The 21,764-nt window shown below is 36.3% G+C and overlaps 1 protein-coding gene across 9 annotated transcripts in view; it reads left to right on the top strand.

Moving 5' to 3' along the window:
* Sntg1 (syntrophin gamma 1) overlaps window positions 1-21,764 on the top strand; it is an 835,208-nt gene that overhangs the window by 256,004 nt on the left and 557,440 nt on the right. For 5 of the 9 annotated variants that reach the window (XM_029469700.1, XM_029469941.1, XM_029469725.1 and 2 more), the window contains exons 1-2: window positions 15,864-15,922; window positions 16,643-16,706. In XM_029469700.1, coding sequence (XP_029325560.1) covers window positions 15,870-15,922; window positions 16,643-16,706 — 117 coding nt within the window. In that variant the 5' untranslated portion in view covers window positions 15,864-15,869. Of the gene's footprint in view, window positions 1-8,397; window positions 8,579-15,863; window positions 15,923-16,642; window positions 16,707-21,764 lie in introns of those variants that run through there. The other 4 variants (XM_029469832.1, XM_029469788.1, XM_029469987.1 and 1 more) reach the window with 2 other exon arrangements.

Below are 21,764 nucleotides of genomic sequence, written 5' to 3'. Positions count from 1 at the left end.
TCTCTCTCTCTCTCTCTCTCTCTCTCTCTCTCTCTCTCTCTCTCTCTCATATGAGCTACCTAATTTGATATGCCTTGACTAGTTCAATGACTGGGCACTTCTAAACCTCCTTGAGGCTAGCAAACACCCCCCTCCAGTATTCCTGAGTTAACATCTTTTAAAATCTAAATTTCACCTGTGTACTTCAGACCCAATCCAGGAAAGTGGCCCTATATTCTTCCATCTCAGTGAGCCTTTAAGTTTCATCTATCTGCTTTCCCATTATGGTCATGGTGATTCTCTGTCTCTCCCGTCTCCCTTGGTCTCTTGCCTGCTCACTCTAAAAATCCTGCCTTGTCTCCCTGCCCAGCCATTGGCTGTCTGGCAATTCTTTATTATCAGTTGAAGCCAGCTGGGGGCAGGGACCCTCAGGTCTGGAAGCCCAACTTTTGGGAGCCAAAATAAGACAAAGCATTAGAACCAATTCCCAACAAAAGTATTTGTGATTTACATATCTCTCTTAGAAATGTGTTAAGTTATATTTTCTTTCTTTCTGTTTTTAATATTTCTCTTTTATTAAACATAGTTTCTTATCTTACATAGTTTATCCTGATTACAGTTTCTCTTCCTTCTCCTCCTCCCAGCTTTTCCCCAAGTCCCACCCCCATCCAGATCCACTCCAGAAGACAACTTCCTCAGAGATTAACAACAAAATGCAAGAAATAAAATATAATAATTAAAACAAAAAAATCACATTGGTATTAGCAGGACAAACCAATAGAAGGAAGAAACACAAGAAAATAGAATCAGAGACTTACTCATTCACACACTCAGGAGTTTCATAAAATACTAATCTGAAATATGTAATATAATATATACACAGAAGACCTGGTGCAGACCCAGGTGTGTCCTGTGCTTCCAGCTTCAGTCTCTGTGATTCATATGAACTTTGCTCGGCTGATTTAGAGGGTCTTGTTTTCCTGGTGTCCTCCAATTCTCTTGCTCACACATTCTTTCAATCTCCTCTTCCACACTTTTTTTTTTTTTAATCTCTTAGGGGTAGGATTTGATGGAGACATCGTAGAGAAGTATACTCCAAAAGTCTCTCCTTCTTTCTCTGCACAATGTGTGGCTGTGGGTCTACGTATTTGTTCCCATACACTGCAGGAGGAAGGCTCTCTGATGATGACTGAATAAGGCACTGATCTGTGGGTATAATAAAATGTCATTAAATAGTCTTTTGTTATAACTTTTTCTTTAGCCCAGTAGTGTTTGGTTTTACTCTAGGTTTCTGGGCTATCTGGTCTCTGATTCTTGGTTACTCAAGCAGTGTTTCATGTGGCTTCTATCTTTTGGTGTGACCCTTAAGTCAAATAAATTATTGGTTGGTTACTCCTACAAGCTTTGTGCCAATGTTGCCCTAGCATATTTTGCAGATAGGACAGATTATAGATTGAAGATTTTATGGCTGATTTGGGATTTACATTTTTCTTTTAGTACTCTGCAAAGTACCTTCCCTTACCAAAGAGGTTAGAATGTAGGGGTGAAAATTCTATGCAGTCACCAGCTCTACCTCTCCATATTCAGTGAGTTGTGTGGGTATTATCTTCAGCAATGAGTCCTTACTGTCAGTTTGTGGAGAGCAACCTAGTCTCTTGGCAGCAACTTGAATTTCTTGCGGATTTCCATGAGAACTTTTTGGCCAACAGCTCTACTGATTTTCAAATATTAGCCTACCAGGGTAGTTATAATCAATGTGTCACATATCTTTTATACATTGCTGTATATCTCTTTTATCTCTTTATACATTGCTGGACTTTAGTCTAGTGTTGCAGAGGGGTGAATATTTTTCTGGCTTTACAAATTTTATTAAGTGGTTTTTTTTCTCATAAAATTTGCAAAGGTTACCTAAAGAGATTTCTTTAAATATTTGGCAAAGTTATGCAGTAAAATCACCCAGGTTTACAGATTATAATCCTATATATATATATATATATATATATATATGTGTGTGTGTGTGTGTATGTGTATATATATATATATATATATATATATGTATAATTTTAATTTTTCCAAAAATCTTAAACTATAAATTTAAGTGGCTTCTTAGGTGTGGAAGAACTTAATTTTCCCATTTATGGTTAGCTAAGTTTGACAGTTATTGTTTAAAAGAAAATAGTACTCTTATTTCTTAAATTTTGTTACATTTATGATAAGAATTTTTTATCATAGTCTTGATATTTGACCATTTAGGTGGTATAGGGTTGGTTATGGCCTTCTCTACTTCATATTATACCCCCTCTCTCTGTACCTTTTCCATTCTTGCTAAGAGCTTTACAATTATACTTTTTGTTAATAACCAAACATTTATATTGCTATGTGTTACCTCAGTTTTCTAGTGTGTTTATTGTTCTCATTACCTTTGTTCTCTTTTCTTCTGTTTTCCTGGTTTTGTTACTACAAAGAGAAGCTAGCATTACTTCCTTCTTGAGGTGGGTCTTGGGCTGGGATGTTCAGTGTTCCTCAGATAACCATTAAGTTGCTCAGGTCTCCTTTACCTGTGAGTTTTTCCCTGTGAGTTTCTTTACACTCTAATCTGTGTTTACCTTTTGCACTATTCACATATAGTTGTAAAATAGGCCTTTGCAAGTTGTTCATAAAACTATGCATTATTTATAATTTTATTTAATTGTATAGTTTGTACATGTTAAGGTTTTTCTCATCTTCTGTTACTTTGTATAATTACTTTAAACTTATTAAATTTGGAAAAATTATGAATTAAAATTAGATATTTCAGGTGTCTTAAGTTTGTTAATATTGATTTTATGAACCATGGTGTGCTTTCCCTTGATAATTGTTCTGTGGGAACATAAAATACAAATACTTTCTGACTTTATTAAGGTTCCTTTGTAAACCAACACAGTCTTGTTTCTTGATAGAACAATGATCTTTTCAGGGCTTTATTTTGTCTAAAAAGTGAGGGACACAAGTCCTAAGCTGTAATGGATTTGAATTGTTAGACTTTGGCACATAAACATGAGATGTGAATCCACTGTAACTCAGTCTCTTGATGACTATATGATGCTCTCTTTTGTTTTGGGCAAACACCTGTTCTGAAACCAGTTAAATCTAATGACAAAACTGCTCCACCATTTTATCATTTACACTTTTACATTGTTGGGTACATTGGCTTCAATCAAGCTATTGTTTTTACTTTAGTTGAGTTTCTTATATACAGACTAGAATTTAGTTGGGATTTTATTTCCCTTCTATAAGCTTCTTCAATTAGCAAATTGACATTTTGTGATAATTTGCTTTGATGGTAATTATAAATGTTAAATTTTATATTTGAAATTTTCTTATTCTGTTATCTTTAAATTTCTCCCTTCCATATTTCTTTAGTTTTTTTTTTAAACCTTGAGTCATAACTTCAGAAAATTTCAATTTGACACATATCTTAAAGTATATTGCTTCTGAGTAGTTTTGAGAGATGTTTGTTATTATACTATTCTCTATTTAAACCATCAAGTATATATATATATATATATATATATATATATATATATATATATATATATATATACTTGGTAAGGTCATAGTACTTATATAGCATTTTATATATGTGTTGACACAACATCACATATTTTTAATAATTTTTTAAATATTTTATTAGGTATTTTCCTCATTTACATTTCCAATGCTATCCCAAAAATCCCCCATACCCTCCCCCCCACTCCCCTACCCCCCCCCCCACTTCCACTTTTTGGCTCTGGCGTTCCACTGTACTGGGGCATATAAAGTTTGCAAGTCCAATGGGCCTCTCTTTCCATTGATGGCTGACTAGGCCATCTTTTTAATAACTTTTAATGCCACTAAAAATTTGAATTAAGATCATCAAGGGGTGTTGTTGTTTCCAGGAGCATGGGCACCTTCTGACTGACCATATTATTGAAGGAAACATCTCTTCTTCCCTAGTAACTAGTAAGTATCTTAGAGAGCAGTAAGACCTTATGGATATCTTCTTTCATATGACATGGTATCATGCAGGTCTTGTATAGGTAATCAGAGCTTCTGCAGGTTTAAGTTGTAACAGTCACGCCATGGCTAGAAAACAACGCTCCATACAACTCCACTCTTTCCTTGATATTCTAGTCTCTGTACAATGTCATCCTTTTCTTTTTGCAGTGTGTTAACCTATGATGCAATCTGTGGTTTAAATGCAATCTGACAAATACACCATGTTCACTTAGTAAAACAACACCAGGAGCATCACAATTGGGGACTCTCCAGCTGAGGACTCACAGGTTTATGGTACCATCAAAATTGTCTTACCAGTATATTCTTGTAGATTTCTTCAGTCTGACCTTTCTTGTATTGGGTCTGTTTGTTGAATATGCAAGTTTATGTGTTTTTCCAAAAGTGGTTTATTGTCACTCTTCTTCTTTGTTTACATTTTATCCTGCTTCTTCTCACCTCAATGTCTGTTCTCCTCTCAGTGACACCAGTTAGAGCTTTCGAAACTCCCTACTACAGGGTCAGTGAGCTCCCCTCTGCTTTTATTCTTATAATTTTCACATTTCTGTTGCTCATAGTGCACAAGTTCTCTCTTTTCCTTCTGGATTTAGAAGCTGTATTTGACACATTATCTTTTGGGACAAGTTCTTTTTTATTTTTACCTAATTATTTTTTAAATACTTAGAAATATGCTATTTACAATAAAGATAAATATTCTTTGTTATTTTCACACTAAAATTAGACTCATTTAACATTTGCTATGAGTTTTTGTTATTAAAGAGTTAATTAAATAATTTGCATTTAGACAATCTTGTCACTTCTTTCTTTTTCTTCTTTCTTTCATATGTATATTGTCCTATGGAAGAGTAGCCAGTGCTCATAACCATGGAGACATCTCTCCAGCCCTGACACCTATTTCTTTAAAGGGGAATATTATACAGCTCTTAAGAAAAATGACACCACAAAATTTTCTGGTAAATGAATGGAGTTTAAAATGTGCGATATTAAGTGAAGTGACCCAGAAATAGAGGAAAACCACATGTTCTTTTCCATGTGAATACCAGAGTATAATGCATGTGTGTGTGTGTGTGTGTGTGTGTGTGTATGCAAGTGTACATGTGCATATGAGCATATGCTTTAAGAGTTCAAAAGTTGGAAAAAGTAATGTTAGGTTATGTGGAAAGGTAAAAAGCAATTAAAAGACCCATGAGTCACAAAATAGGATAGGGCTAACTTTTCATTGTTTTTTTAGTTTTACCTCTGTAATGAGATTTTTTCCCCCCTGTGGAAGGTAAGTTCATAAAAATGTAATTGATGGTGAAAACGTAAGCCTGAAGTGAAACCTAGTGACTTCAGAATGGCCATCCTAACTCTACAGATGTTTATTAGGTGTATAAAGTTTAAGATAGAGTTTAATACTGGTCAATTGTTAGCTTGCATAGCTACCTAATACAGCAGTGTGAAGTTTCTTTTTTTTTTAAATATTTATTTATTATTTTATGTAAGTACACTGTAGCTGTCTTCAGACACACCAGAGGGCATCAGATGTCATTACAGATGGTTGTAAGTCACCATGTGGTTACTGGGATTTGAACTCAGGACCTTCAGAAGAGCAGTCAGTGTTCTTTTAACTACTGAGCCATCTCTCCAGCCCCCAGTGTGAAGTTTCTAATTTGTGAGTAAATTATAATGAAGTAGGTCTCATATTAAATTTATTCTTTCAAGAGAATCAGTAATTGTTTAACCTATTACAATCTATTTGTCTATTTTACCATTTGATCAATATTTGTGAATATCAAATATATTTATGATGGCCTAAGTATGATGTGCTCATTTTATTATTTAATGAACATTGTATATATTATGTAGGATAGTACTGATTCTTTTTAAGTCTTCCTTTTCTACAAACAACCACTTTAGTTGATATGTAGGTTGTGTTCTTTTTTATAAGTCACATGTAGTCTCTGTGGTATTTAGTTTCCAGAGTGAACCCTCAGAATACTATGCTTTGCTTCCGTTCTCTAATGTACTCTCTTAGAATCCTGTGCAAACTGAGTTCTAGTTTCTTTGGGTGGGGACTTTGGGACAAGTTCGTTCCTGATCACCAGAACTGGGAGAATAAGACCAGTGGGCATCTTACATGCCTGGGCCTGGATCACCTGAAGTTGTAGCAGTCAGGTATGATGCTGCCTTTGTTGTTAACTGTAACTTCTCCTATGCTATCTTCTCAGCAGACAAAATCCACAGCTGCCATTATTGCTGAGAGGCTATCTCAGTGAAGGAGCTGCAACAATAAAGCAGGTTACTGCTGCTCCATACAAATAGTCGAAAGGGTCACCAATGCTGGCTAGGTCCTGGTGGCGGCGGGGATGCTCTAGGTTAATATAAAATTGTTCAAGTTTCAGGCAGAGCCACCCCTAGCATCACTCTGATATATCAAGGGGATTGTGCTTCAGCAGGGAGTAAGTAGTATCCCTGACTTCATCACGGTTACTATCACACTGTCACTGTTGGAGGTGAGAACATTGATTTGAGTGACTGTGGGGAACACAGTCCTTGTTGTGGGCAGTTTGCAGGACTGTCACACAGTAGGTTGGCTGGTCTCCCTGTGATGCTTTTGTTTCACTGACCATTTTCAGTTCTCTGGCTAAAGGAAACAGGCTTTCTGTTGAAATTGTTTGATTTTTATTGCTTATCTTAACTAGTTGGTGGTTATAGGTTGCAGAGCTGTCTTGCACCCCATCTAGGACATATGTAACACTGTAGTATTCCTAAAGTGGTAGATTCCTAGAAATTTTACTCTTTCCTATTTTCTATTTTAATATGATTGTAGATTAAATTACTTTTGTGACATTTAGTTGCATATAAAGGGATCCCCAGGGACAAGTGAGTCGACTCTACTGTGTTCAGAGTTGTTGGCTTTCCTTTTAGAAAGTATCTCTGTCTAAACATGCTAGTATTCAATTTCCTTTTGTTTTAACTTCATAAAAGGATTATTAGAAAAAGACACATTTTTATGGATATATTTAACTTTATTTTGAAGACATAAACAGTGTCCCTATGTACAACTTATCTATCTGTGAAATACTGCATAGCCTTTGTATATTTGTTTCACAGTATTTTTCAAAATTGCTGCATTAACTCAAGGAGGGAGAAATAAATTTATCTAATTATAATGAATAAAACGAAATTTTGATTTTTTGCTATCGTTATTTGCAAATTTGTTTTGATATGGTATTGGTAAAAAATGACCAAAGAATATAGCTTGATGTGTATAGCTATAAATATATAGAATGTACTTTTATATATTGCTCTTTTCTAAAGGAAAGTATATAGGGGAGTAATGGATCTGGGGCAAAGGGGAGGCAGTGGTGACGAAACTGGAAGAAGTGGAAAGAGAAGAGGATGCCATCAAGATGCATTGTATGATAGAAGAATGAATAAATAAATATTTTCCCACACATACACATAATGCTTGCTCAACAACAATTTCACTCAGCCATGAGTCCTGAAAGCTACAATAATTGCTGCTTAACCAGACAGACCCATGAATGAAATAATTTGAGAGCTACAATAAAGACCTGCTTAACAAGACAGTCCTATGAATGAAATGTGACATGGTTGCTACCGGGGTGGCTAACTGCTTTCTGATTGGTTTTAAGCCTTGCTCCATAGAAAGAGAACCATGCCTGGTAGTATAAATAGATCCAAGATCTCATGGTTGAAGAGTTCATAGACTATTATTTTGATGAGTGGACATAGTATCAGATTTCTTCTAAGTCTGTATTATTGTACAAAGAGACTCACATGTGTTGAGGCCTCATCTGTGTACTTTCTTAGGGCAGTGAATGGTGGTTGACACAAACTACTAAAAATGCCTTTATAGGCCTCCATGCAAGGAAACCCCTAACATAAACTTGGCCTCAGCAACTTTTCTTATTCACAGAAGGAGATTCTATAGGCCCTCTTCTATAGTTCCTAACACATAAATACAATCAGCTCACCTGATCAGTCTATGTATACAGACACACACACACACACACACACACACACACACACACACACAAATCCAATTTTGTTAATCAATGAGTCAACAATTCAGCCCCAGTTTGTTTTTTTAAATTTTCTGTCATACTAATTGTGAGATTTCTTTGCTTTGTCTGTTTTGTTTTTTTTCCCCTTGAAAACATGGATTCTTTGTTTGTTTGATTTTGTATGGACTCTACCACATTACATGAAGGCTTTGAAGAACTCCCAACAACTACTTAAAAGAGAAAATAAGTGGAAATCACAAAATTGAGTCTTTTTTTAGATTTCTAAGTGTTTTTTAATTGGATATTTTCTTTATTGACATTTCAAAAATCCCTTTTCTGGTTTCTCTTCCTCACAGAACCTCCCTATCCCATCTCTGCTTCCTAATCTATGAGGATGTTAGACCAACCCACCCACTCCTGACTCCCCACCCTCAAGTCCCCTACAGTGATGCTCTATCAAGTCTTCATAGGACCAAGGACCTCTCCTCCCATTGATGCCTGACAAGATCATCCTCCACTACATATGCAACTGAAGCCATGTGTACTCCTTGGTTGGTGGCTTAGTCCTGGGAGCTCTGTGGGTTCTGGTTGGTTGATATTGTTGTTCTTTCTAAGGGATTGCAAATCCCTTCAGTGCCTTTAGTCCTTTCTCTAACTCCTCCATTGAGGATCCCATGCTCAGTCTACTAGTTGTTTGCAAGTACCTGCTCCTGTATTTGGAAGTCTCTGGCAGAGCTTCTCAGAAGACAGCTAAATCAGGCTCCTTTCAGCAAACATTTCTTGGCATCCACAATAGTGTCAGGTTTTGGTGACTGTATATGGGCTGAATCCCCAGGTGGTACAGTCTTTGGATGGCCTTTCCTTCAGTCTCTGCTCTGCACTTTGTCTCCATATTTGCTCCTGTGTGTATTTTGTTTCCCTTTCTAAGAAGAACAAAAGAACCCACACTTTGGTCTTCCTTCTTCTTGGGCTTCCATGTGGTCTATAGATTGTATCTTGGGTATTTGGAGGTTTTGAACTAATATCCACTTATCAGTGAATGCATACCATGTGTGTTCTTCTGTGATTGGGTTACCTCACTCAGTAAGATATTTTCTAGTTCCATCTATTTGCCTAAGAATTTCACGAATTCATCATTTTAAAAAAGCTGAGTAGTACTCTATTGTGTAGATGTGCCACATTTTCTGTATCCATTCCTCTGTTGAGGGACATCTGGGTTCTTTCCAGCTTCTGGCTATTATAAATAAGACTGCTATGAACATAGTGGAGCATGTGTGTGTCCTTATTACATGTTGGAGCATCTTCTGGGTATATGCCCAGGAGTAGTATAGCTGGATAATGGCTGGATCTTCTGGTAGTGCTATGTCCAATTTTCTGAGGACCACCAAACTGATTTCCAGAGTGGTTGTACCAGCTTGCAATCCCACCAAAAATGCAGGAGTTTCCCCCTTTCTCCACATCCTAGCCAGCACCTGCTATCACCTGAGTTTTTGATCATATCCATTCTGACTGGTATGAGGTAGGATCTCAGGGCTGTTTTGATTTGCATTTCCCTGATAACTAAGGATGTTGAACATTTCTTTAGGTGCTTCCTGGGCATTTGATATTCCTCCGTTGAGAATTCTTTGTTTAGCTCTGTACCCCATTTTTTAATTTTTATTTTTTATTAGATATTTTCTTTATTTACATTTCAAATGTTATCCTCTTTCCCAGTTTCCTCACCAAAAATAACCTATCCCTTTCCCCCTCCCCCTGCTCCCCTACCTACCCACTCCCAGTTCCTGGCCCTGGAAGTTCTCTATACTGGGGCATAGAACCTTCACAGGACCAAGGGCCTCTCTTCCCATTAATGACTGACTAGGCCATCCTATGCTACATATGCAGCTAGAGCCATGAATCCCACCGTATGTTTTCTTTGATTGGTAGTTTACCTCCTTCGGGGTACTGGTTAGTTTATATTTTTGTTTCTCCTATGGAGATGCTAACCCCTTCAGCTCCTTGGATACTTTCTCTAGCTCCTTCGTTGCAGACCTTGTGCTCTGTCCAATGGATGGCTGTGAGCATCCACTTCTGTATTTGTCAGGCAGTGGCAGAGCCTCTCAGGAGACAGCTATATCAGGGTCCTACCAGCAAGCTCTTGTTGGTGTCTACAATAGTGTCTGGTTTGGTGGTTGTTTATGGGATGGATCCCCAGTTGGGGCAATCTCTGGATGGTCATTCCTTCAGTCTGCTCCAAACTGTGTCTCTGTAACTCCTTCCATGGGTATTTTGTTCCCCCTTCTACGAAGGATCAAAGCATCCATACTTTGGTCTTCCTTTTTGAGTTTCATATATTTTGCAAATAATATCTTGGGTATTCTGAGTTACTGGGCTAATATCCACTTATCAGTGAATGCATATCATGAGTGTTCTTTTGTGATTGAGTTACCTCACTTAGGATGATATCCTCCAGATCCATCCATTTGTCTAAGAATTTCATAAATTCATTGTTTTTAATAGCTATGTAGTACACCATTGTGTAAATGTGCCACATTTTCTGTATCCATCCCTCTATTGAGGGAAACCTAGGCTCTCTCCAGCTACTGGCTATTATAAATAAGGCTGCTATGAACATAGTGGAGCATGTGTCCTTATTACAAGTTGGAGCATCTTCTCAGTACATGTCCACTAGTGGTATTGCTGGATCTTCTGATAGTACTTTGTCCAATTTTCTGAGCAACCACCAAACTGATTTCCAGAGTGTTTGTACCAGCTTGCAATCCCACCACCAATGGAGGAGTATTCCTCTCTCTCTACATTCTTGCCAGTGTCTGCTGTCACCTGAGTTTTTGATCTTAGCCATTCTGACTGGTGTGAGGTGGAATCTCAGGGTTGTTTTGATTTGCATTTCCCTGATGACTAAGGGTGTTGAACATTTTTTTAGGTGCTTCTCAGACATTTGGTAGTCCTCAGTTGAGAGTTCTTTGTTTAGCTCTGTATCCCATTTTTAAATAGGGTTATTTGGTTTTCTGGAGTCCAACTTCTTGAGTTCTTTGAATATATTGGATATTAGCCCTCTATTGGATTTAGGATTGGTAAAGACTTTTCCTAATCTGTTGGTTGCTGGTTTGTCTTATTGGCACTGTCCCTTTCTTTACGGAAGCTTTGTAATTTTATGAGGTCCCATTTGTCAATTCCTGATCTTCCAGCACAAGCCATTGGTGTTCTGTTCAGGAATTTTTTCCTCTGTACCCATATCTTTGAGACTCTTCCCCACTTTCTCCTCTATAAGTTTCAGTGTCTCTTATTTTATGTGGAGTTCGTTGATCTGCTTAGACTTGAGCTTTATACAAGGAGATAAGAATGAATCAATTTACATTCTTCTACATTCTAACTGCCAGTTTAGCCAGCACCGTTTGTTGTTAATGCTGTCATTGTTTATACCCTATTTTTAATAAGGTTATTTGATTTTCTGGAGTCTAACTTCTTGAGTTATTTGAATATATTAGATATTAGCCATCTATTGGATGTAGGATTGGTAAAGATCTTTTTCAAATCTGTTGGTTGCCTTTTTGTCTTATTGATAGTGTCCTTTGCCTTCCAGAAGCTTTGTAATTTTATGAGGGCCCATTTGTAGATTCTTGATTTTAGAGCATAAGCCATTGATGTTCTGTTCAGGAAATTTTCCCATGTGCTCATGTGTTCAAAGCTCTTTCAAATTTTCTACTGTATAAGTTTCAGTGTATCTGGTTTTCTATGGAGGTCTTTGAACCACTTAGATTTGACCTTTTTAAAAGGAGGTAAGAATGGGTCAATTTGCATTTTTCTACATGCTGACTTCCAGTTGAACCAGCACCATTTGTTTAAAATGCTGTCCTTTTTCCATTCAATGGTTTTAGCTCCTTTGGCAAATATCAAGTGATCATAAATGTGTGGGTTCATTTTTGGATCTTCAATTCTATTCCATTGTTCTTCCTCCCTATCTCTGTACCAATACCATGCAGTTTTTTTATTGCTATTGTTCTGTAATTCAGCTTGAGGCCAGGGATAGTGATTCCCTCAGAAGTTCTTTTATCGTTGAGAATAGTTTTCTCTATACTGAGTTTTTTGTTATTCCAAATGAATTTGAGAATTGCTTGTTCTAACTCTATGAAGAATTGACTTGGAATTTTGATAGGGATTTCATTGAATCTGTCGATTGTTTTCATCAAGATGGCTACTTTACTTTATTAATCCTGCCAATCCATGAACATGGGAGATCCTTCTATGTTTTGAGACCTTCTTTGAGACTTGAAGTTCTTGTCATAAAGATCATTCACTTGAGTACCTAGAGTCACACCAAGGTATCTAAGATTATTTGGACTATTGTGAAGGGCATCTTTTCCCTAATTTCTTTCTCATTGTGATTATCCTTTGAGGAGAGGAAGGCTACTGATTGATTTAATTTTATTTGATTTAATTTTATATCTGTTCACTTTGCTGAATTTATTTACCAGCTGTAGGAGTTCTCTGGTGGAATTTTTGGGGTCACTTAATTATACAATCATATCATCTGCAAATAGTGATATTTTGACTTCTTCCTTTCCAATTTGTGCCTCTTTGACCTCCTTTTGCTGTCTAGTTGCTTTAGCTAGAACTTCAAGTATTATATTTAATGGATAGGGAGAGAGAGAGAGAGAGAGCAGCCTTATCTAGTCCCTGATTTTAGTGGGATTGCTTCTAGTTTCTCTCCGTTTAGTTTGATGTTGGCTACTGGATTGCTGTATATTGCACTTACTGTGCTTAGCTATGGGCCTTGAATTCCTTATCTTTCCAAGACATGAAGGGATGTTGAATATTGTCAAATGCTTTATCAGCATCTAATGAAATGATCATGTGTTTTTTTTTCCTTTGAGTTTGTTTACGGACTGGATTCAGTTGATGGATTTCCGTATATTGAACCATCCTTGCAAATCTGAGATGAAGCCTACTTGATTGTGGTGAATGATAGTTTTAATGTGTTCTTGGATTTGGTTGGCAAGAATTTTAATCAGTATTTTTGCATCAAAGTTCATAAAGGAAATTGTTCTGAAGTTGTCCTTTTCATTTCATTTTTGTTTGGTTTATGTATAAGCATAATTGTGTCTTCATAGAATGAACTGGGCAGTGTTCCTTCTGTTTCTATTTTTGTGGAATAGTTTGAAGATTATTGGTGTTAGGTCTTCTTTGAAGATCTAATAGAATTCTGCACTAAAGCCTTCTGGCCCTGGGCTTTTTTGGTTGGGAGACTATTAATGACTGTTACTATTTCTTTAGGGGTTAGGGGACTGCTTAGAGGGTTTATCTGCTCTTGTATTAACTTTGGCACCTGCTATCTGTCTAGAAAATTGTCCATTTCATTCAGATTTTCCAATTTTGTTGAGTATAAGCTTTGGAAGTAGGGTCTGATGATTTTTTTGAATTTCCAGTTTCCTTTGTTATATCTCCCTATTCCTTTCTGATTTTATTAATTTGGATACTGTCTCTGTGTTCTCTGATTAGTCTGGTTAAGGGTTTATTTATCTTATTGATTTTCTGAAAGAACCAGCTCCTGGTCTTGTTAATTCTTTGTATAGTTCTTTTTGTTTCTACTTAGTTGATTTCAGCCTGGAGTTTGATTAGTTCCTGCTGTCAACTCCTCTTGGGTGTTTGTGCTTCTTTTTGTTCTAGAGTTTTCAGGTGTGCTGTCAAGCTGCTCTTGTTAGCTCTCTTCAGTTTCTTTTTGGAGGCACTTAGAGCTATGAGTTTTCCACTTAGCAGTGCTTTCATTGTGCCCCAAAGTTTTGGTATCATGTGTCTGCACTTTCATTAAATCCTAAAAAGCCTTTAATTTCTTCCTTGATCAAGTTATCATTGAGTAGATCATTGTTTAGCTTCCATGTGTATATGCTTTTCACTGTTTTTGTTGGTATTTAAATTCAGCATTAGTCCGTGGTGATCTGATAGGGTGCATGGGATTATTTCTGTCTTCTTGCATCTGTTGAGTCCTGTTATGTGACCAATTATATGGTCCCTTTTGGAGAAGGTACCATGAAGTGCCGAGAAGAAGGTATATTCTTTTGCTTCAGGATAAAATGTTCTATAAATATCTGTTAGACTCACTTGGTTCATAACTTCTGTTAGTTTCACTATGTCTCTGTTTAGTTTCTGTTTCCATGATCTGTCCATTGTTGAGAGTAGGGTGTTGAAGTCTCCCACTACCATTGTGTGTTGTGCAATATGTGCATGCTTTGAGCTGTAGTCAAGTTTCTTTTATGAATATCCTTGCCCTTGGAGATGGAGCATATTTGTTCAAAAATTGAAAGTTCATCTTAGTAGATTTTTTTCCTTTGACCAGTATGAAGTTTCCTCGCTACTCCAACTTGTTTCTTGGGACCATTTGCTTGGAAAATTGCTTTCCAATCATTTACTCTGAAGTAGTGGCTGTCTTTGTCACTAGGTGTGTTTCCTGTATGCAGCAAAATGCTGGGTCCAGTTTATGTGTCCAGTGTGTTAGTTTATGCCTTTTTATTGTGGAGTTTAGTCCATTGATGTTAAGAGATATTAAAGAAAAGTGATTGTTACTTCCTCTTATTTTTGTTGTTAGAGGCAGAATTATATTTTTGTGGCTATCTTCTTTAGGGTATGTTGAAAGATTAGTTTCTTGCTTTTTCTAGGGTGCATTTTCACTCCTTGTCTTGGTGTATTCCATCTATTATCCTTTGTAGGGCTGGATTTGTGTAAATATATTGTATATATTTGTTTTTGTCATGGAATATCTTGTTTTCTCTGTCTTTGGCCATTCAGAGTTCTTGTTATAGTAGCCTGGGCCTGCATTTTTCTCTCTCTCTTAGGGTCTGTATGGCATTTGCCCAGGATTTTCTAGTTTTCATAATCTGTGTTGAGAAGTCTGGTGTAATTCTGATAGGTCTGCCTTTATATGTTACTTGACCTTTATCCCTTACTGCTTTTAATATTCTTTCCTTGTTTAGTGTATTTGTTGTTTTGATTATTATATGACAGGAGGAATTTCTTTTCTGGTCCAGTGTATTAGGAGTTTTGTAGGCTTCTTGTATGTTCATGGGTCTCTCTCTCTCTCTCTCTCTCTCTCTCTCTCTCTCTCTCTCTCTCTTCTCGAGGCAGGGTTTCTCTGTATAGCCCTGGCTGTCCTGGAACTCACTCTGTAGATCAGGCTGGCCTCAAACTCAGAAATCCTCCTGCCTCTGCCTCCCCAGTGTTGGGATTAAAGGTGTGTGCCACTATGCCCAGCAGGCATCTCTTTCTTTAGGTCAGGGAAGTTTTCATCTATAATTTTGTTGAAGATAGTTACTGACACTTTAAGTTGGGAATCTTCACTCTCTTCTATACCTATTATCTTTAGGTTTGGTCTTCTCATTGTGTCCCACATTCTTGGATGCATTGGCTTAGAAGCTTTATGCTTTTTGCATTTTCTTTTACTGTTATGTCAATGTTTTCTATGGTATCTTCTGCATCTGAGATTCTCTCTACTGTCTTTAGTATTCTCCTGGTGATCCTTGCATCTATGGCTCCTGATGTCTTTCCTAGGTTTTCTATCTCCAGTATTGTCTCCCTTTGTGCTTTCTTTATTTTTACTATTTCCAGTTTTAGATCCTATATGGTTTTGTTCAGTTCCTTCACCTGTTCGGTTGTGTTTTCTTGTAATTCTTTAAGGGATTTTTGTTTGTTTGTTTGTTTGTTTGTTTGCTTGTTTTCTCTTTCAGGGCTACTACTTGTTTACCTGTGTTCTCCTGTATTTCTTTTAGGGTGTTATTCATGCCCTTATTAGAATCCTCTATCATCATCATGAGAAGTCATTTTAGATCCATATCTTGTTTTTCAGGTGTGATGGTGTATCCAGGACTTGCTATGGTCAGAGAATTGGGTTCTCAGGATTCTAAGTAACCTTGGTTTCTGTTGCTTATGTTCTCAAGCTTTCCTCCTGCCATCTGGTTATCTCTAGTGCTACCTACCCTTGCATGTACTTTATGTGATCTTGGTTGTGTCAGAACTCCTCAGACTCTAGCTGTCTCTGTGATCCTGTGATTCTGGGATCCTGTGATTCTGACATCTTGGGTGTGTCAGAGCTCCTGTAAGTCAAGCTGCCTCTGGGACCCTGAGCTCCTGGTGTGAGCAAGTTCCTGGGACCTTAGGATCCTATGATCTTGTAATCCTGGGTGTGTTAGAGCACCTGGGATTGGAGTTTCCTTGGGTGTTATTAGACTGGCTGTGAAGTTCAAGCTCAAGGGGTGCTCAGGGAATTGGATCAGTCCAGAAGTAACCCATGCCACTGGTCCAGTGGTAGTACTATGTCCCTGGATCCCACTGGTCCCAATTACTTTCAGTGTATCTGGAACCTATGTTATATCCTCCTCACCTCTGATCCTATGATCCTGGGCATGTTAGAGCACCTGGGAATGGAGCTTCCTCTGGGTGTTGAAGGACTGGTTGTGTAGTTCGCACCCAAGGTCTACTCAGGGCACTGGCCCAGACCCCCTAAAATTGAGCCTTAATGTGTAAGATATTGGGCCATGTTGAATTGAGGCTGATAAATATTTTAATAGGAGACAGGAGCTGAAGCATTCAGTCACCAAGTTTTCTTCTCTCACTTTGTACTTCAGATCTGGCAGTGAGTGTTCCTGCTGCTGTAAGAACAAAAAGCCACCCTGGGTTCCTGTAGCCAAGGTAAGGCTTTTTCATCTGTTCTGTCAGAACCAGGCATGGGCAGAGAATCGGGTTCTATACATGGAATGTAGACATCCTTTTTAAATTGGAGAGGTATAATATGCACATTCCCTGAAATAAACCTCATTGAATCCAGGTAAAACAAAATAAGGAAATAACATAAGATTCATTCTAAATTGTTATTTCTTATACATATGTCTATAGAAGCAGCCCTGACAAGTCTTCATCTGAAGATTAGCAACGTTAGTGGAAATAAAATCAAAATATTTTGGGTAAATATAGCTTTTAAGAAAAGGAACAAAAGATAGTTTAAAAGATTCTGTTGCTATTTTGAGTGACCATGACTCAGGAACACAGATTTATGTTACTCCCAATCTCATGTTCCAATGTGGAAGCAGTTTCATCAACTTTTTATCGTTTTCCAGAACAAAGAAATTCTCAAGTCAAGGCAACTTTAAGATCCATTTGTAGATACATCAGAGAGGCGGAAACAGCAAGATGGGAGAAATTTTTCTCCAGGCCTATGAAGCTATCTGATGACATTCTTAGTTTTGTATTGGTGGACACTAGTAGTTTTCTAAATTAATAAATCCTAAATGTTTTTGTCTATTATACACAAGGTGGTAATTCCAACACAGGTGTGAAAGAAATGAATGTTTCAGAAGGCAAGAACTAGCCCAAAATGAGGTAGTTAGCTTTTGAACCTGCAACATTCTAACTTCACTGTAGGACTGAAATTATAATCAGCCAGTTAGTCTCTAAAGACAGTTTCTTTTCTGAAAATTTCATTCATAGTTACACACAACTTTTTTTTTCAGGAGTTTTTGTTCACATGCTTATTTGTCCAATTACCATAATTGCATGCAGGGTCCTTATAATATTTAAGTTTTAACAAATAATATGTGGCTCACAAATATACAAAATGTGATTAAGATCACTTGAAGCTAGGAATACCAATTCTAGTGTATATATGATGCTGAGTAGTGGTCAAATCAAATATCTTCAGGAGAGAGAAATAGGTAAGGAAATTCAAAAAGTTCTGGATCACATCAAAACTATTAGTCATCATAATCTGAACCTGATATTGTTCTTACACTCCTTGTATCTGACATAATATTTACATGGGATATAGATTATTATACCTAAAATTAAATAATCAAGAATAAATTTTATCCTAATGAATTGAAAATTACAAATGAAGCAAACATCTAAAATTACCCAAATTTACATAATTTTAACAAGATTAACTATGTAGTGACTATGTAGTTCCGATCATTTGTATTAGATACTTACAATCATTTGTATTAGATTAACTATCTTACTTACATTTAAATAATTATTTAATTAAATAATTAAAGCCCCATTAAATAATAGTGGGACTTTAAAAAGTTACTACAGTACTGTCTCTTTTTTATTACTAACATATAAATATTGTTTAATTAATTTTTAAAAATAACTAATTGTATTATAAAACATTTTAGATTCTATTTAAATCAAGTAATGTCAGTACTTGAGATATAGGTCATTATGAATGTTATTGTTATTAGACATTGGTGTGTTTTTAGATAACTTGAATAAAAAGAATTAACCAAAACCTTTGGATATTTAAAAACTAGTTCTTTTTTGTTTGTTTTATTAAAATTACATTGAATAATGAGAGAAAGAGAGAAACACACACACACATACACACATGCACAAGAGAGAGAGAGAGAGAGAGAGAGAGAGAGAGAATATTTTTAAAAACTATGAAAGAACTTAAAATTTTTAAATGGGGTTTAGGGTAAGCAACCTGCTGTAACAAGAAGGTGTGATTAAATGAAAGGATGTGATATCTCCATTTGTAACTTCATTGAATTTAAGATTAGTATGATTCTGTTACTTAAAAATAAAGGAGGTTAAATGTTAGATACCACAAACAATGCTAAAAATCTAACCATCTAACCGCAAAAGTATTTAAAAAACAAAAATATGAGAAAAATTAGTTATTTGGGGTACTTTATCATCAGTAGTGTTAAAGATGAGTATCATCAAGAGTTTTCAAAGTCCACATGAAAGTTCTCTCAGATGACTTGAGAAAGTTCACCACCTCTTAGGAGTGTGGGAGATATGCCTCTATGTAGTCCTGGTTTTTAAATCATGATGCAATCTTTGATGTCTTCTTATTCCTTTTAGTCATTAGCAAAATATCTGGCTTTTTATCCTCTGCAGAAAACTCTGTAACTAATTTTAAACTATCATAGTTTTACATTATGCACTATTCGTTTATCTAGGAGACCAAATTCAACTTTATAATCACTACATATACTAGTAGGAATATTCCAAGTAGGCATTACTCTCTTAACAGAATTTTAGAATTACTGACTATTTAAAACACAGAAGCTTGGTATGATGGCAAAACATTTAACATGGGTGTTAAATGTCCATTTAGAAAAGAGAAACAAAAAACAAATCAATATTTAAGAAATAGTGTCGAAATTCAGACATTTTATTTTAGGGTATTAAATTAATCTATAAAACATTTATAACGTTTTTATTAGTTACAATAATATTTATTAAATAACCATTTCAAAAATGCTTTAATCTTAGCATTATTTTTGTTGTTACAAATTTTAGAAAACAATTTCAATGAGATAATTTTTTGACCTCAGAACACTTCTGCTGTGCCAGTAGACTACTTCTAATGAGGTAATTTTACTTTACTCTTTATTATAATATTTGATTATATAGGGAAAATGATTGGTTTGGACAAGAGAAATGCTACTATATAGTATACAGTATGTTTTTGTTATAGCAAATAATTGTGGCACATTAATTTTATAAAGAGAAGATGTTATCCCTCTCACTCTCTGTAGATTTTAGTGAGGATCATGGGATGGTGTCCCATAGTGCCAGCAGCAGGTATAAGAATGAGCAATCATTCCTTCAGTTGAAACCTAGAGAGAGACTGCAGTCATGGCAGAGCTCACTCTCCTCAACCTGTGGTAATGACACTCCTCTTACACAGTTTTTCAGTAGACTGTTTTCACTTCTGTTAATACTTAAGGTTGATCCTTCAAATCCAAACACTTTGGGAATAATGTTATAAGGCTAAGTTGTTGCCATGTCTTCTCGTTCAGATCTGTTCACCATTTCTTTAGGTTGGCTTTGTTGTTGTTGTTGTTGTTATTTATATACCTTATGGTGATAGACTGGAGTTATTGTCCATTTGGTTCAATTGTCTGTACAAATAGCATGTTAGTTAGTTTCCAGTTTTCTGTTGTCATGTGACAAATAAAATTAAGACTATTGGGCTGGTGAGATGGCTCAGTGGGTAAGAGCACCCGACTGCTCTTCCGAAGGTCTGAAGTTCAAATCCCAGCAACCACATGGTGGCTCACAACCACCTGTAATGAGTTCTGATGCCCTCTTCTGGTGCTGTCTGAAGACAGCTACAGTGTACTTACATTAAATAAATAAATAAATAAATAAATAAATAAATAAATAAATAAATCTTTAAAAAAAATTAAGACTATTAAAACTAAGCAGTTTTATCACATTGAGATGTACAGGAGCTTGGGAGGAGCTAACTGGCTAGTTTAGATTTAAGATCTCAAGAAGTTGTAGTCACAGTTAGCTAGCTAATAGCAGAGATTCTTCCAAATTCCTATGAGTACTTGTTAGCAAGTTTTGTTCTCAGTTGATCTGATCTATAGACCACATTTATTTGTTGAATAGGCTGCTACATAACTCCATTACTCCATTAAATCTCTTCTATATGAGTTGTCATGTGATAGAGTAACTGATAGAAGAGAGAAAAAAATATCCCAGGTAGAAGTGACTTTTTCTTGCTTAATCTATAAAGTGCCACACCATTGTGTTTCACTCTATTTGATATTCTATTTGAGCTTATTCGTGCTACCACAACAAAATGACACAGAACATATAATTTATAGTGAACAAAAATTTACTAAGAAGTGTGCAAGACTTGGTGATATATACGAGGTGCTTTCCTGCATAGTATAAAATGAAAGGGTGAGAAGGTAAGAGAGTGGATCCAAACTTGTCCTTTTGTGCTAAACATACTCATAAAATACTAGCAATAATTCATTCATGTTAATGCTGTTTCAGTGTCAGTTATATCTGAATGTACTGACATGCAAATCTGTCACTTTTAATGAACTCTCATTGAACGAGGAAGATGAAAGTAAGAAGATGAGGTGATCTTTGAGTGCAGTCTTGAGAGATGCTCACTGAATTGAGCTAGTTTGTACTCCTAAGTCTCTATAATAGACCACATTTCTAGTTAAATACTGATTCCATGAAAGGTGGAGGGCTTTCTTATATTTCAGCTTCACTTGTCAAGAAAGTTGTGACACTTATAACTTCTGATAACTACTAATAAAAACTCATTTTGAGAGTCATTGGATTTAATAGATTTCTTTTAGATTAAAGACAGTGACTTTTCAGAATTGAGTGAAATGAATAGGGGCTGTGAGGCCTAAATTATTTTAGCATTAGTCTTTCTATATCAGTTTTCCTAAGGTTCAGTCTTTCTGTCAACTAACATACAATAAAAATACCAGATTCAGGACAATTTTCCTTCTGGTCATATGCATTTGCATGGTCCTCTCGGTTGGGTGTAGTGGCTATGTTCCAAAGCAGGTATACAGATATAGAGTGCCTCCTCTCCTACTTGTTTCATATTTCTGGGATTCCTGGTGTCTGAGATCATTCAACCTTGTCGGGTCTTATGTCTTTTTGGTAACATGGTCCTACATGCCCTGTACCACCATTGTGCTAGCATATTTTGTAAGCAGAAAAGATTGCAGATCAAAGGCTTTGTGGCTAGGTGGTATTTACCTTTCTCTTTCAGTAGTCTGAAGAGTAATTTCCCCTACCAAAGACACTAGAAGATGGAGGTGGAGGTTCTATGTAGGCTCTACCTCTCCATGTTCAGTGCGTTGTGTGGGCATTATGTTAAGCGATAGGGTCTTGCTGTCCATTTGCAGATATGAACCCATTATCTTGGTTACTGCTCAGATTGTTTGGGGATTTCCACGGTACCACTTTGGCCAACAA

Source organism: Mus caroli, chromosome 1 (genome assembly GCF_900094665.2).
Source record: "Mus caroli chromosome 1, CAROLI_EIJ_v1.1, whole genome shotgun sequence".
NCBI lineage: Eukaryota > Metazoa > Chordata > Mammalia > Rodentia > Muridae > Mus > Mus caroli.
This window is presented reverse-complemented; position numbering and strand designations above follow the sequence as displayed.